The sequence below is a fragment of the Dipodomys spectabilis genome, unplaced genomic scaffold (genome assembly GCF_019054845.1).
Source record: "Dipodomys spectabilis isolate Male_0828 unplaced genomic scaffold, ASM1905484v1 ptg000187l, whole genome shotgun sequence".
Classification (NCBI taxonomy): Eukaryota; Metazoa; Chordata; class Mammalia; order Rodentia; family Heteromyidae; genus Dipodomys; species Dipodomys spectabilis.
The window spans coordinates 625383-639432 of NW_024870864.1; the positions used below are offsets into that span (position 1 = coordinate 625383).

At 41.1% G+C, this 14050-nt stretch overlaps 1 protein-coding gene across 1 annotated transcript in view; it reads right to left on the reverse strand.

Moving 5' to 3' along the window:
* The window catches only part of Mertk (MER proto-oncogene, tyrosine kinase), a 132745-nt gene that overhangs the window by 63991 nt on the left and 54704 nt on the right, over positions 1–14050 (reverse strand). The window contains exon 5 of the mRNA XM_042695402.1: positions 3371–3457. Coding sequence (XP_042551336.1) covers positions 3371–3457 — 87 coding nt within the window. The remainder of the gene's footprint in view (positions 1–3370; positions 3458–14050) is intronic.

Genomic DNA, 14050 nt, shown 5'->3' on the forward strand with positions numbered 1-14050 from the left:
TGACGCTTCTGTGAGGGCACAAGGGCAGTGATGAACAGCTTCACTCTGCCCTTGTAGAGAGCAGGAGACTCAGTTACCACAGATAAGATTTCATCCTGTGCCCAAAAGAGTCATGTCACTGGGGCGTGTGTGTGTGTGTGTGTGTGTGTGTGTGTGTGTGTGTGTGTGTGTGTGTGTGTGTGTGTGTGTGTGTGTGTGTGTGTGTGTGTGTGTGTGTGTGTGTGTGTGTGACTTGCCAAGCCTAGAAGACATGTGAGTCAGTTAAAGCAAAAGCCAATTGCATCTGCTGGGAAAGGTGTATATAGTATATAGTATAACGACTGTGCAATGCCTTTAGGCACATGTGGGACAAAGACTTCTCCATCAGTTAGAATACAAGAATGCGCTGCATTGGGAAAATCTTACCTCTTTGTACTAAGTTTAATTACTCATAATAATTATCATAGGAAATGATGGCAAACATTTTCTGGGCTTACTGTGTGCCAGGTACTTCATGGACTTTCTTCATTTGAATATTACTTGGACCTTACTGGACAGTCTTACAATCCCTCCTAACATATGAGGGAAGTGAACAGGAAAGTTAAAAGTGTGTCAAAGATCATAGAGAGATGCTGGGTGCCAGTGACTCATGCCTGTAATCATAGTTACTCAGGAAGATGAGATCTGAGGATTGCAGTTCAAAGCCAGCCCAGGCAGGACAGTCCATGAGACTCTTATCTCTAATAAAATATTTAAAAAGCCGAAAGTGGAGCTGTGGATCAAGTGGCAGAGTACTTGCCTTGAGCACAAGAAGCTCAAGGCTAGTGGTCATGCCATAAATTCAAGCCCTAAGACCAGCACAAAGAAAAAGAAGAAAGAAGGAAAGATGGAAGGAAGGAAGGAAGGAAGGAGAGAAAGAAAGAAAAAGACAAGACAGGTGGACAGAAAGAAAGAAAGAAAGGAAGAAAGAAAGGAAGGAAGGAAGGAAGGAAGGAAGGAAGGAAGGAAGGAAGGAAGGAAGGAAGGAAGGAAGGAAGGAAGGAAGGAAGGAAGAAAGGAAAGAGAAAGACAAGAAGGAAGGAAGAAAGAAAGGAAGGAAGACAGGTTATAAACAGTAGAACAGGAACTTGAGCCCAAGTCTGCCAGGCCTCTAGGACATTGGTGGTCCACACGAAGGACAGCAAGCTGATTGTTAAGAGCACCTGTGAGGACCTGAGAGGCGGATTTACCATGGAACCAGCTGTAGGTCCCTGGGCACAGTTCCATGCCTGTCTGATCAGTTCTCTCCTTTACAAAGGGAGGATAGGCGTAGTACTGCTTTGTGGGCCTGTGGTGGGAATGAGGTAATACATGCAGCCAGGTGTGGTGAAGTGCTGATGGAGAGAATGAGGTAAGGGGAGAAAGGAGCTGGGACTACATTAAGCACATACTGGATCCCATGTTGAGGAGTGTGATTTTGTGAGTATACTTGCAGTCAATGTATTGTTCCACTCAGTTTCCTAGGCAGATTATTTGTAGAACCTCCCTAAAGAATCTGCCTTTTCCATATCAAAACTGGGCTACACAAGTCACAATAATAACAGTGTAGATGAGGGGAATCTTGGTTGCTCTGATAGAAAATTTAAAATAAACAAAAGCTGAAAACAAGTTTTAGAAGCAGGATTTTAAATATGTGTGTGAAATATAAAATCAAATGCTTCTCATTTTATACATTTTTAAATTTTAAGAAGTTTATTATGTTCTAGGAAAAAGGATTTTACAAATTTGTACCCACTCAGTAATTTCTGAAATTCCTAACATATCTTTTCAAATTGTAATAATGAGATTTGTAAAAGAGGAAGGAAGTTATATACTTCCTCTAGTATTCACTTTTGGTTTTTCATTTTAAAAAAATTCCAGTGAACGTTTAGAAAATACTCTGTTAGCCAGGCACTAGTGATTCATACCTGTAACACTTGCTACTCAGCCTGGACAGAAAAGTCCATGAGATTCCATTTCCAATTAAATGATGCAAAGTTGGACTGGAAGCATGGCTCAAATGGTACAACATCAATACAGTGAGCAAGCCAAGCAAGTCAACAGCCCTGAGTTCAAACTCTAATACTGGCCAAAAGGGAAAAGAAAACAAAGGAAAATATCCCTGCACAATCTTTCGGTGGGGGAGGCAGTCCTGGGGCTTGAACTCAGGGCTTGGGCACTCCCTGAGTTTCTTTTGCTCAAGGCTAGCATTCTACCACTCGAGCCACAGTGCCACCCCCAGCCTTTTCTGTTTATGTGGTACTGAGGTATAGAACCCAGGATTTCATGCATGCTCAGCAAGCATTTTACCACTAAACCACATCCCCAGCCCCTTTCATCATCTTTAACAGGTTGAATCCTGAAACCAAAAAAATCAGCTCCTTCTTTAATTATATTCATAGTTTTTAATCTTATTCTGTCTCTCCCCAGTCTTTATTATTTTTTAAAATACTTTATTATCTTCAAGTAGTTGCACAGAGGCCTAGCTTCTGACCATTATTAAGTATGCATTGTTGGCCTCTCCAAGGATAAGAGGGAGAAAATATGAACCCAATATTTACTTCTCAATACCTAAATTAGTATCAAATAGTAACACATACAATGTGTTTGAATTTCTCTGAAAACAAGCAAGATAACCTTCAAAGAGATAAGACAGTATTTACTTGCAGGTTTTCCTTTTCTTTAAACTTTTGGGTGTCAATACCTTTGATTACATAGTAGGAACAATGGCAAGGTAGATGCATAAGAGCATCTTCAATAGCCTCGGGGAGCATGGCCTTTGATTTTATTACTATAATTCAGGCCAAGCAAGCTTAGCCCTAGTGAAATCCAAGCTCAGGGAGAACAAGAAAGAGAGGATATAGGGGAAAGATGGTCAGGGCTACTTCTCTCCCCAAAAGAGCAAATCTGCCCATCTCTCTGCTCCCAGATCCCCACCCCCACCCCCTCTAAGTCAACAGTTGACAGAGACTTGCATGAGACCCTGGTGACTCAGGGACAGAGCACATTCCCAAGATCGAGCTCTAAGTGACTCCATCCTCAGAGCTCTTCAAAGGGTGAATGATAGGCACAAATGATCAAAAGCAAGCATAAAAAGTTTATTTTCTTCCTGGACTAAGCAGTACTAAACTGGCTAATATGTATCAAAGACTTAAAAAGTCATGCACTGTTGTGAGGTGTTTTTTGTTTTTGTTTTGTTAATTCTCATGAAGTCTCAGCAATAATTGTCTCCAGTTTTCAAACACTGAAACCCAACAGATAAAGGGACGTGTTCAAGGTCACAAAGAAAGCAGTAGAAAAGCCTGGACTAAGGTAAGCACTCATTGTGTCCTCCACCCCCAGAACACACCTGGGACACAGCCTTGTTGCTTACCTTTGATGTTGACCTGCACGCCTTTAGACACAGTCAGCCCTTTATCATTGTGGGCCTCACAACTGAAGACAGCCATCTCGGTCAGACCTGGAGTAGAAGGACATTCGTGAGACCCACAGAAAAGAAACAGGCTGCTTTCTAACCAGAAGCCTGTGGGTTATCCTTCTTTAACTTCTTAGTTCATGGCTTCAGACCAAACATGTAAAGTTAATTTAAAAGATGTGCAAACACCTGGGGTGGACCATAGGTACCAAAATAAGGCAGCCTTGGGTTCAGAAGGCAGCTGCTTTCATTTGCTCAGATCCTAAAGGCTGACATATTAGGCAATAAAGCAGTATTGTTCACACTTAAGTTGCTATAAGCAGAAACAGGACCCACCAACCCCAACACCAAGAAAAGGAGCTGTCAGGCTCATCTAGTCATCTGTTGCCTGGACTCACAGTACATATCATGGCATTATGCTAAGACACTCTGAATATCAAAGATTTAAAAATTTTAGACAATCTGTTGAAATTGTTTTTCTTTTGGTACACTGAAATTTGAATTCAGAGCCTCATACTCATTTGATTTATGCTCCTTTACCATTTGAGTCACACCTCCAGGCCTGCTTTTGGTTGTTTTGGATATGGAGTCTCATGGACTTTTCTGCCTGAAATGGCATCAAATCTTGATCCTCTGGATCTCAACTTCCTGAGTAGCTAGGATTATAGGGCAGAGCCACCAGGACTTAGACCATGAATCTTTTTTTTGGCGGGGGGAGGAGGGGAGGCCGATCGTGGGACCTGAACTCTGGGCCTGGGCGCTGTCCCTCAGCATTTCAGCTCAAGGCTAGTGCTCTACAACTTGAGCCACAGCACCATTTCCGGCTTTTTTCTTTTTGCTTATGTGGTGCTGAGGAATCGAACCCAGGGCCTCATGCATGCAAGGCAAGTGCTCTACCACTGAGCCACCTTCCCAGCCCAGGAATCCTTTTTTAATAGTAAAAATCAATTGGTTCACAAGGAATTATTATATGACTAAAGCACTATACTAACTAAAAAAAAGATTGATTTTTAATCATTTGAGGTTTGAAAGCATTTTAGCAATAAGAATAAACAACATTCATTAATTTTAAATAGAAAAAATACCCAGTTCTTGGTTTCTAATATCATTCTCCAATAAAAATAACCATAGCTCCTTGGAGAAATGGAGAACTCTCACCAGAGCATAAATGATGTAAGATGAATGTGGAGTGAGGTATGGCACAAACATAGCACACAACAAACAGACACAGACAATAATTTGATTTATCATATAGATACCCAGAACTGAGCTAAACAGCTCCAGTGGGCTGGGCGCCAGGAACCCCCCCCCCCCATACAGTATAATCCTAGCTACACATGAAGCTGAGATCTGAGGATCACAGTTCAGAGCCAGTCTGGGCAGGAAAGGCCATAAGACTCTTATCTCCAATTAGCCACCAAAACAAACAAACAAAATAACTGGAAGAGGAGTTATGGCTCACATAGTAGAGTGTTAGCCTTAGGCAAAAAAAAAGCTCAAGGATAGCGCCCAGGGAAGTGGTGCTGTGCTCAAGTGGTAGAGCGCTCACCTTTAGCTGAAGAGCACAGGGACAGTACCCAAGCCCCGAGTTCAAGTCCCAGGCCCAGCGCGTGCGTGCATGTGTGTGTGTGCGCGCGCGCGCGCACGTGTGCGTGCACGCACACACACACACACACACACACACACACCTCCCAATGGATAAGATTACAATTTGAACAAGAAAATAAAGTAGCATTAAATTATAACCCAAAGTATAAAATAAATATCCATGAATATGGATTATTTAAAATATAACAATTAAATTAAGTAGGAGAAAATAGTCAAATGTCCCATAGAGAAGGACTTCAATAGTCTACTTAGATACCCCTTCCTTGAGGAAATGGAGCATAACTCCCCTCTCTCTAAATGTGGGCTGCACATAGTGACGTCCTTCCAAAGAATACAGTAGAGAGAGGGGAAAGAAGGAAAACTTCAGAATGGAGAAACTGACGAACACTTGGGACAGATCATTACAGGTCATGCTAACAGTGACAATCCTGTAGACAGAATGCATCGTAGTGTGCTGTGATGAGAATGACATCTATAGTCTTCCTCTTTAGACTGAAAACCTCAGTCTAATCATGAAAAAGTATCAGGCAGGTCCAAGTTGTGTTACTTTCTACAAAACACCTGACCAGCAATCTTCAAGACCCCTCAAGGTCAGGTGAAACAGAAAGAGGACTAAGGAGACAAAGATGACTAAATTGAATGTGATATCCTACAGGAGAATGATGGAAGGGTTTGTGAAACTGATCAAGATGTATTGTATACATAAATGGACATGTTAAATCCAAACCCCTTTGTACAACTATTTGAAGATAATAATAAAAAGAGGAAAAAAATAATAAATTTGAACCCGAACTAGTATCAGGCTACCTGAATTAATACATCAATTGTAACAAATATTTCATACTTATATAAGATGCTGTATTAATAATAGGGAAGGTAGATTTATGAGACTTCCCTATACTATCTCTGCAGCTTTCTTTTAGTCTGAAATGATTCCAAAATTTAGCAGGTTATTTTTTAAAATATAGCTAGATATACTACTTCATGGAATCTGAAAACTTCTATATCTCTGGTACATGATAAAGCTAAAGCCATAACAGTTTTGAAAATGTATCCCAATTTGCTTTTACTTGAAAGGGCTATTTTGTTTTCTTCCATTTGTCTACTTGGGTGTGGAATTTTCCATCTGATTATTTTTAAATTTAAAGCTTGTCACTAATGGAGTGATTAAATATTTGAAAAATGGAAGGGAAAAACTGTTGCAGAAAAAGGCCAGTAAAAGGCTGTTCTAGGGTGGATGCAGCAGCCACTGCTGTTCAGGACAGAGGCTAGGGGGTCGCAGTGTGGCACAGGGTCTTGCCTGGGAGAAAATGTAAGAAAAAAATGCAAAGCTGCTCCCTTTTACATCAGTACTTCTCCTGAGGAGTTAATGTGCATGCATACATACAAAATAAATCAGAATTAATAAGTTTCTGTTACTTTCCACTCAGAAGTTCTCTCTAGTGTCTGATTTTACTGACTAGATAGGACCTCAAGGAAGAGCTAAACCCATGTCTCTCTGTCTAAGGATTCTGTGGTGACTTTTCCTTTCTCTAAAAAACAAAACAAAACATTATACTGAAAATATGACAGTTATTTCATGGTGTTTTAATTTTCCAAGATGAGGAGTATTTCCTTCTGACAGGAGGAAAATCCTAAATAGTAAAATTTCAGATAGGAACTCTATCTTTTCATATTTTGGTCATTTCCAAGGAAAAGATGAAACTGATCCTCACCACTGTGTTATTTCAAGAGGAGAAATATTCATCTCAAGCCCATTACCACATCAATAAAGAGTACTTGGGGGGCTGGGAAGGTGGCTCAGTGGTAGAGCACTTGCCTTGCATGCCTGAGGCCCTGGGTTCCATTCCTCAGCACCACATAAGCAAAAAGAAAAAAGCCGGAAGTGGTGCTGTGGCTCAAGTGGTAGAGCGCTAGCCTTGAGCTGAAGAGCTGAGGGACAGTGCCCAGGCCCAGCGTTCAGGCCCCACGACTGGACCCAAAAAAATAAAAAAATAAAAAAAATAAAGAGTACTTGGGAATACTCTGACTCAGGAGTCTATATTCTCTGCTTATATTCTTTCCAAAGAATTGTAGAAAATAGATGTAGCCTCTTATATATTTTATTCATTCATATTCTAATTTTTCATAATTTGAAAAGCTGCAAAGAACATAATTTGAATATGTGGACATCAACATGGCCACTGAAATCTGCCTTCAGGAATAGGTTTCAACCATTAATTTTCTACTTCTCCCTGAGAGTTTTATCCTATAGTATACAGGTGAATGTTGGAGACTCATTAGTTATTAACCTTAAAATAGGATGTAGCTCAGTGGTAAAGGGCATGCTTAGTGTTCATAAGGCACGGTGTTCCATCTACAACATCAAAAACAACAACAACAAAGCTCAGTGATACCTCATAACTACAAATATATATGTATTCATTGAAACTGAAATTTCGTCTTCAACTGGATTGATTATACTTATAATTATTAATTAGGACACAACTGATACTAAAGATAACATGAGTAATTATTAAATATAGTATGCTCAATTTTATTGGAAGAACAACTGCTTTACTGGACAACATTTCAAAACTTCTGTCATTGTAGTGGTCTAGAAACCTCCACGATATAAACTCCAGACAATATAAAACATCAGCCATTATCAAAATGTGATCTAGAGATGCCTTAGGATTCCAACATCCTCTTAGTTCTCAAAATGAAAACACTTTTCATAATACTAAGTTGTTATTTCTCCTTTCTAGTCTCCATATCTTAAGACATAATGGAATGTACCAGAAAAATTTCCAGAAGTTATATGATTAGCCAACAGTATATGTGCTTATGTATTAGTGTGTTCTAAAAGATTTTCTTTTAAGGGCATGGGTGTAGTTCAGTGGTATAGCATTTGCCTAGCAAGCTTAAGGCTTTCAATTCAACTCCTGGCACTAGACAAAACAAACAAACAAAAAAACTCACTTTTTCCATACAAAAACATTTAGTTCATAACAATTTTTAACACTATAAAGGGATCCTGAGACTAAAGCCTTTGAGAGCTGATATGCTATGGTGTTTCCAAGGGGGAAAGAAAAGTACTCTTTTTGTAAAGAGAGGGAGAGGTGAGAGGGAAAAGGGTGGCAAAAGACTTAGCATAGTATTGGTCAGGTGTCGATTTTACAATAGAAGATACATGGAGAAAATACACAGAGGATGAGGATCAACATACTGACCTTCTCAGCTACTGTGTGGGATTGTGATCTGATGGGCTCCATGACATTGACTCTCTAACCTAGTGCGGGATCACAGTCTGCTGGCCTCTATGAGACTGACCCTCTAAGCTGCAGTGTGGACTCATGGTCTGCTGGTCTCCATGTCAAAGTCAGGCCTCTGACACTTGCTTTTACACACTGGAATATAACTTCCAAGCTTTAAGTTTCTGAGTTCCCATAAGACATTTGATCAGGTCTGATGAACTTGCAAAACTTGACTCTCATTTAGAATAATCAGCTTTGGTACAAAAAAGATATGTCAAGAAGCTACAGGGAGTCATTAACTACGTATGTTGGGGGGGATATTTGGAGGTTAAAGCCCATCATTTGACTTCAAATACTCTAATCAGAACTCTCAGTAAACACTTGGGGACAAACTCCACCCACACTGAACTGGTGATAAGGGGAGAAAAGCAGGCTTCCTGGCAACACAGCAGGGGGTTTGTTTCATTGAGACCCACTGAGCAGTTGTGTATCATAAAGGAGGGTAATCCTGGCTCACTGAGGGCTTATTGATGCTCAAATGAAACTGGTCATGGGACATGACTTGAGGTCAAGAAGGAAGTCATTTTTCCTCCCTGTGTTTCTTTCCAAAGTGTACACCAGGTCAGAAAAACAATTTTCAGCAAATGTCCTGGCACAAGCACCCACACACAAGTGCCACATGACCTGTTAGACCACTTCCCACTTGGTCACGTGGTTGAGGCCAGAATGCCAAATGGATGCCTACTGAAAGAAATGGAAACCCATCCAAACCAAAGTGAACCTTCTCCAAAATGACACAGGCACATAAGGTCCAACAGAGTCTTATTTATGCCCCTTCCCACCCCCAGAACAAATCAAGGGCCTGGTTGATACTTGGCAAACACTCTATCACTGAGCTACCATTGATTTTTTTTTTCTCCAGTTAAACACTATTGGTTTAATAGCACTATCCTCCTGACTACAGACTTGTGTATGAGCCTGGATTGTCTATGTGCATCCTGGGAGAAGCCAGCAGCTCCTTTTCTTTCGCGTGTTCCCCTCTGGGAATGAACAATATATTACCTCCGACTGGAATAGACCCAGGTATCTTACAGCCCAAACGCTTGTGGCTTCCAGGGAGAAAAACATCCACCCTCACCTTCATTTCTAAAGTCTCCACCCTCCCTCCCACTATACCCTGAATGCCACAGGTCCCAGGGGTATACTTCACAGTCCACACTGGCTAGCCTGGCCCCCTCCCCTGGGCCACCCCTCTATAGTAAAAAGTTCCTCTCAGCTCAGCTCCAGGGTGATGATTCATGCCTCTTTTGTTTAGTCCTCTGCTAGTATGAAAAAAAAATAGCCAGTGACACAGATCTGAAAGATATTTTTGAGGGACATTGGATAACAGGATGTTCTCTTGAGGGGAGGACAATGGTAACTGGGGAGGGAGTAGCTTCAAAGGGCACAGTTCTGAACTAAACAGGCCTGAAAATTCACTAGATACATTCACTGCTCCTTCATTTTTAAATTCTAGTGTCCATCTTTCTACCAGAGGAAGTAACAATAAGAACATGCTACAGAGATGAAGTTGTATATCAGTTCCAAGCTTTCTATGTGGTCTGCATGCATGCATTCAATATAGAGCACTCACTCACTGTGTGCCAGACATTTGCCAGGAACTTGGGATACACAAACTCTGTGCAGCAACCAGAGGCCTATGCCCTTAGACAATTCACATTTTCATCCAATAAATGGACAATAATCTTGACAAGTAAGTTGAATGCTGTGTCAGAAGGCAATAAGCAAGCATGATAGAAAAACTTGGGGAAACAGGTTGTAATTTTTAAGTAAGGAGAAGGGTTAGAAGTAATCCCTAGAGAAATGGCTTCTACAGCACTGTGGTTCAAGTGATAGAGTGCTAGCCTTGAGCAAACAAAGCTCAGGGACAGTGGCCAGGTCCTCAAGGGTTCAAGCCCCAGGACTGGGAAAAAAGAGAGAGAGAGACACACACACAGAGAGAGAAAAGAGACAGACAGATAGACAGACAGAGAAATGACTTCTAGAAAAAAGACTTGGAGTGAAAGAATGGGCCAAGTTTGTTACTAAGGAGGCTATTAGCCAAAAAAAAAAAAAAAAGGTTGGAGATTACTTTGTTGCTTTGTTTTTTTCCAGACTAGGGTGGGAACCTGGAACTTTGAGCAGAGATCTGACATGATTTGAATTGTGTTCAGTATCGTTCTAGCTGCTGAATGGAGAACAGACTTGGAGCAAGCAGGTTTCTTAACACTTTAGATTATTTTTCCTGATTATAAAATGAGTATGGAAAATGCCTAACTAAACCAAAGCTTGCTATGTGATTCAAAGCTTTCTTTAGAGGAAGCACTATGAGAATTGTGAACTGATTTGCATAAATTCAAATTATTATTGTTATTGTTATTAGAGGGAATGTTCATAATGACATCCAATAAACAACTAGCTTTACTCAAATTTGAGAAGTGATTTCTGTATAAAATAAATATTGTTTTTATTTATTTTTGGTCGGTTGTGGAGTTTGACCTCAGGGTCTGGGCACTGTCCCTGAACCTCTTTGGGCTCAAGGCTCTAATACTTGAGCCACAGTGTCATTTCTGGTTTTTGAGTGGTTAATTAGAGATAAGAGTCTCATGGGGGCTTTTCTGCCTGGGCTGGCTTCAAACCTCTATCCTCAGATCTCAGCCTTCTAAGTTTGTAGCTAGGATTACAAGTGTGAGCCAATGGTGCCCAGTGCCTGGTGCCTTTTTTGAGCAGTGATTTAGGAAAGTATTGGCTTGGACTAACTTCTGTCATAATCCAGGGTGACTACTGATAGAGGTACAGGTGTAATCCTAGCTACTCAGGAGGCTAAGAGCTGAAGATTGTGGTTCAAGGCAAGAAAGTCCATGAGACTTTTTTTTTTTTGGTCCTGGGGTTTGAACTCTGGGTCTGAGCACTGACCCTGAGCTCTTTAGCTCAAAGTGAGCATTCTACCACTTGAGCCACAGCATCATTTCTGGTGCTCTGGTGGTCATTTGGAGATAAGAGTTGCACGGACTTTCCTGCCCAGGCTGGCTTTGAACCACAATCCTCAAATCTCAGCCTCCTGAGTAGCTAGGATTATTCCGGTGCACAGCCATGAGACTCTTTTTATCTCCAATTAACCAGCAAAAAGTGGAAAGTAGAGTATGGCTCAAGTATTAAAGTGTCAACTTTGAGTGAAAAAGCTAAGGGATTGTGCCCAGGTCCTGAGTCCAAGACCTAGTACCAGCAATAAAATTTTTAAATATAAAGAAAAAATAACCAGAAAAATCACAAGTCGACCTCTGTTTAAGAAAGGTAGCTCAATGGGGCTGGGAAGGTGGCTCAGTGGTAGAGCGCTTGCCTTGCATGCCTGAGGCCCTGAGTTCGATTCCTCAGCACCACATAAGCAGAAAAGAAAAGCCGGAAGTGGGGCTGTGGCTCAAGTGGTAGAGCGCTAGCCTTGAGCTGAAGAGCTGAGGGACAGAGCTCAGGCCCAGAGTTCAGGCCCCACGACCGGACCCCCCCCCAAAAAAAAAAAAAAAGGTAGCTCAAAATAGACAGTGACTTAGTAACTACTACCTATTTAAAAAAAATGAAAAATTTATAACAGGTCCAATGCTGATCATTCATGTCAAGCTACCCTATCCTTGGGGCTCTATATTCATTATTTCATTGAAACTTCATCAGTGAAACAGACACGACTTTTATCCTTATTTTATATAAAGAAGTGAAGTGGCTTGCCAAGAGACATAAAAGAGCAAGATAGCACTAGGTAGAGACTAAGCTCTAACTTATTACACATCCCCACCTCACTACTAAATCCAGCAAAAGCTTTTCACGGTTCTGTTCCAAATTTTTAGACTTGGTTTTCTTCATGACAAAGTACTTCTTTTACTTACTTATTTTTGGCGCTGTAGATTCTGGCTTTTTTAAAAAATGTTATTATAAAGAGGGGTTATAGTTATATAAGTCAGAATAAGAGTACATTTCAACCAGGCATTGGTGGTTAAGCTTGTAATCCTAGCTACTCAAGAGGCTGAGATCTGAGGACCATGGTTCAAAGCCAGTCCAGGTAGGAAAGTCTGTGAGATTCTAATCTCCAATCAACTACCTAAAAACCAGAAGTGGTACTATGGCTCAAAGTGGTAGAGTGCAAGCCTTGAACAAAGGAGCTCAGGGACAGCGCCCACACTCGAAGTTCAAAACCCACAACCGACAAAAAACAAAAACAAAAACAAAATACATGTGTTTCTGGACAATGTCACCTCTTCCCTCACTCTCTCCCAGTTGCAGATCTTGTTTTATGATACAGACAGCTGAATTCTACATGTAAGGCAAGCACTACATTGAGTTATACCCTAGCTCCAAGAATGCTTCTTTAAAGGAAAAAAAATAAATTTTAATTGGAAATAATTTTAGTTTCACAAGAAGTTGCAAAAAATAACAGAGTTCAAGTACGACCTTCCTCCTACTTTCCCTATTGATAAAGATCTTACATAACAATGACCAAAACCAGGAAAGTGACTTAGGTATATTACATATCCAGAATTCATCAACTTTTGCTTTGCTTCCTTTGGGGGAAGGGAGGGAGTGTGTACTTCTGTGACATTTGAACGATGGTGAGGTTAGTAGATGGAGAACTCCATCATCAAAGAGAGGTTCCCGCACACTTGCTCCCACAGCTACATCCTGTCTCCTATACCCAACCCCCGAGAAACCCTGATCTGTTCACCACTGTAATTCTGACACTTGGAGAAAGTGACTTCAACTAGCTTTGGCTTTGTTCACTCAGAATAAATGACCTTTACAGAACTTTTTGCTTCTGTTTCTTAAATACAACTCTTACATCACAGTGTCTGGGGTGCAGTGGAAAGGGTTCTTGTATCAAAAGAGAAAAGGCATATCTGGCTCCGTGGCTCAATATCTGTAATCCTAGAAACTCAGGAGGCTGAGATCTAAGGATCATGGTTTGAAGCCAACATAAGCAGGAAAGTTCATGTGACTGTTATCTGCAATTAACCACAGAGATGCTGGAAGTGGAGCAGCAGCTCAAGTAGTAGAGTATTAGTTTTGAGTGAAAAAATTAAAAGGCAGGGCCCAGGCCCTGAGTTAGGGTGGAGGGAGAGGAAGAGGGAAATAGGAAGAGGGAAATGGGAAGGGGGGGAACAGGAAAGAAGGAAAGAGAAAGGGGGAAAGAGGGAGAGAGAGCATGAGAGAGGGAGAGAGAGAACGAGAGAGGGAGCAGGAGGAGGAGAGGGGAAGTGAAAGAAAGGGAAAGGGAGAAGGGGAAGAAGGAGAGAGGGAGAGGGGGAGAAAGAGAATGAGAACATGACTTTTAAAAATTCATCAATATATACTTACTCGAAGTGGTCCAAACCAACAGGGCTATTTAAAGTGCCTTCCTTCTTGGCATTCCTGCTTGGCATTCTCTCAGAAGAGATAAGGAAAGTTTACCTGGAGGTTAATTTTAAGATAGAATCTGGCTCATGCAGCACTCACTGCTTTATATCTTCAGCAGGTGAGGGACTGCTGCTTTAGCATAGCCCACCTTGCAAAAAGGTAGCTAAAGACAGAATGGCCTCACTACCTTATACCCCAAATATGAGCCTGTTGGGCAGGGATCAGGTAACAACCTAAAGCTTCCACAAGATGAAGAAGAGACAACTAAATTGTTATGTGATTCTTTCAGTGTTAGTAAAATTCAGATGCCTAGAAACAGTCAACAAGTAGCTGACTTGACAGAAGTGCACACATACCTGGCGCTAGCCCTGTGGGC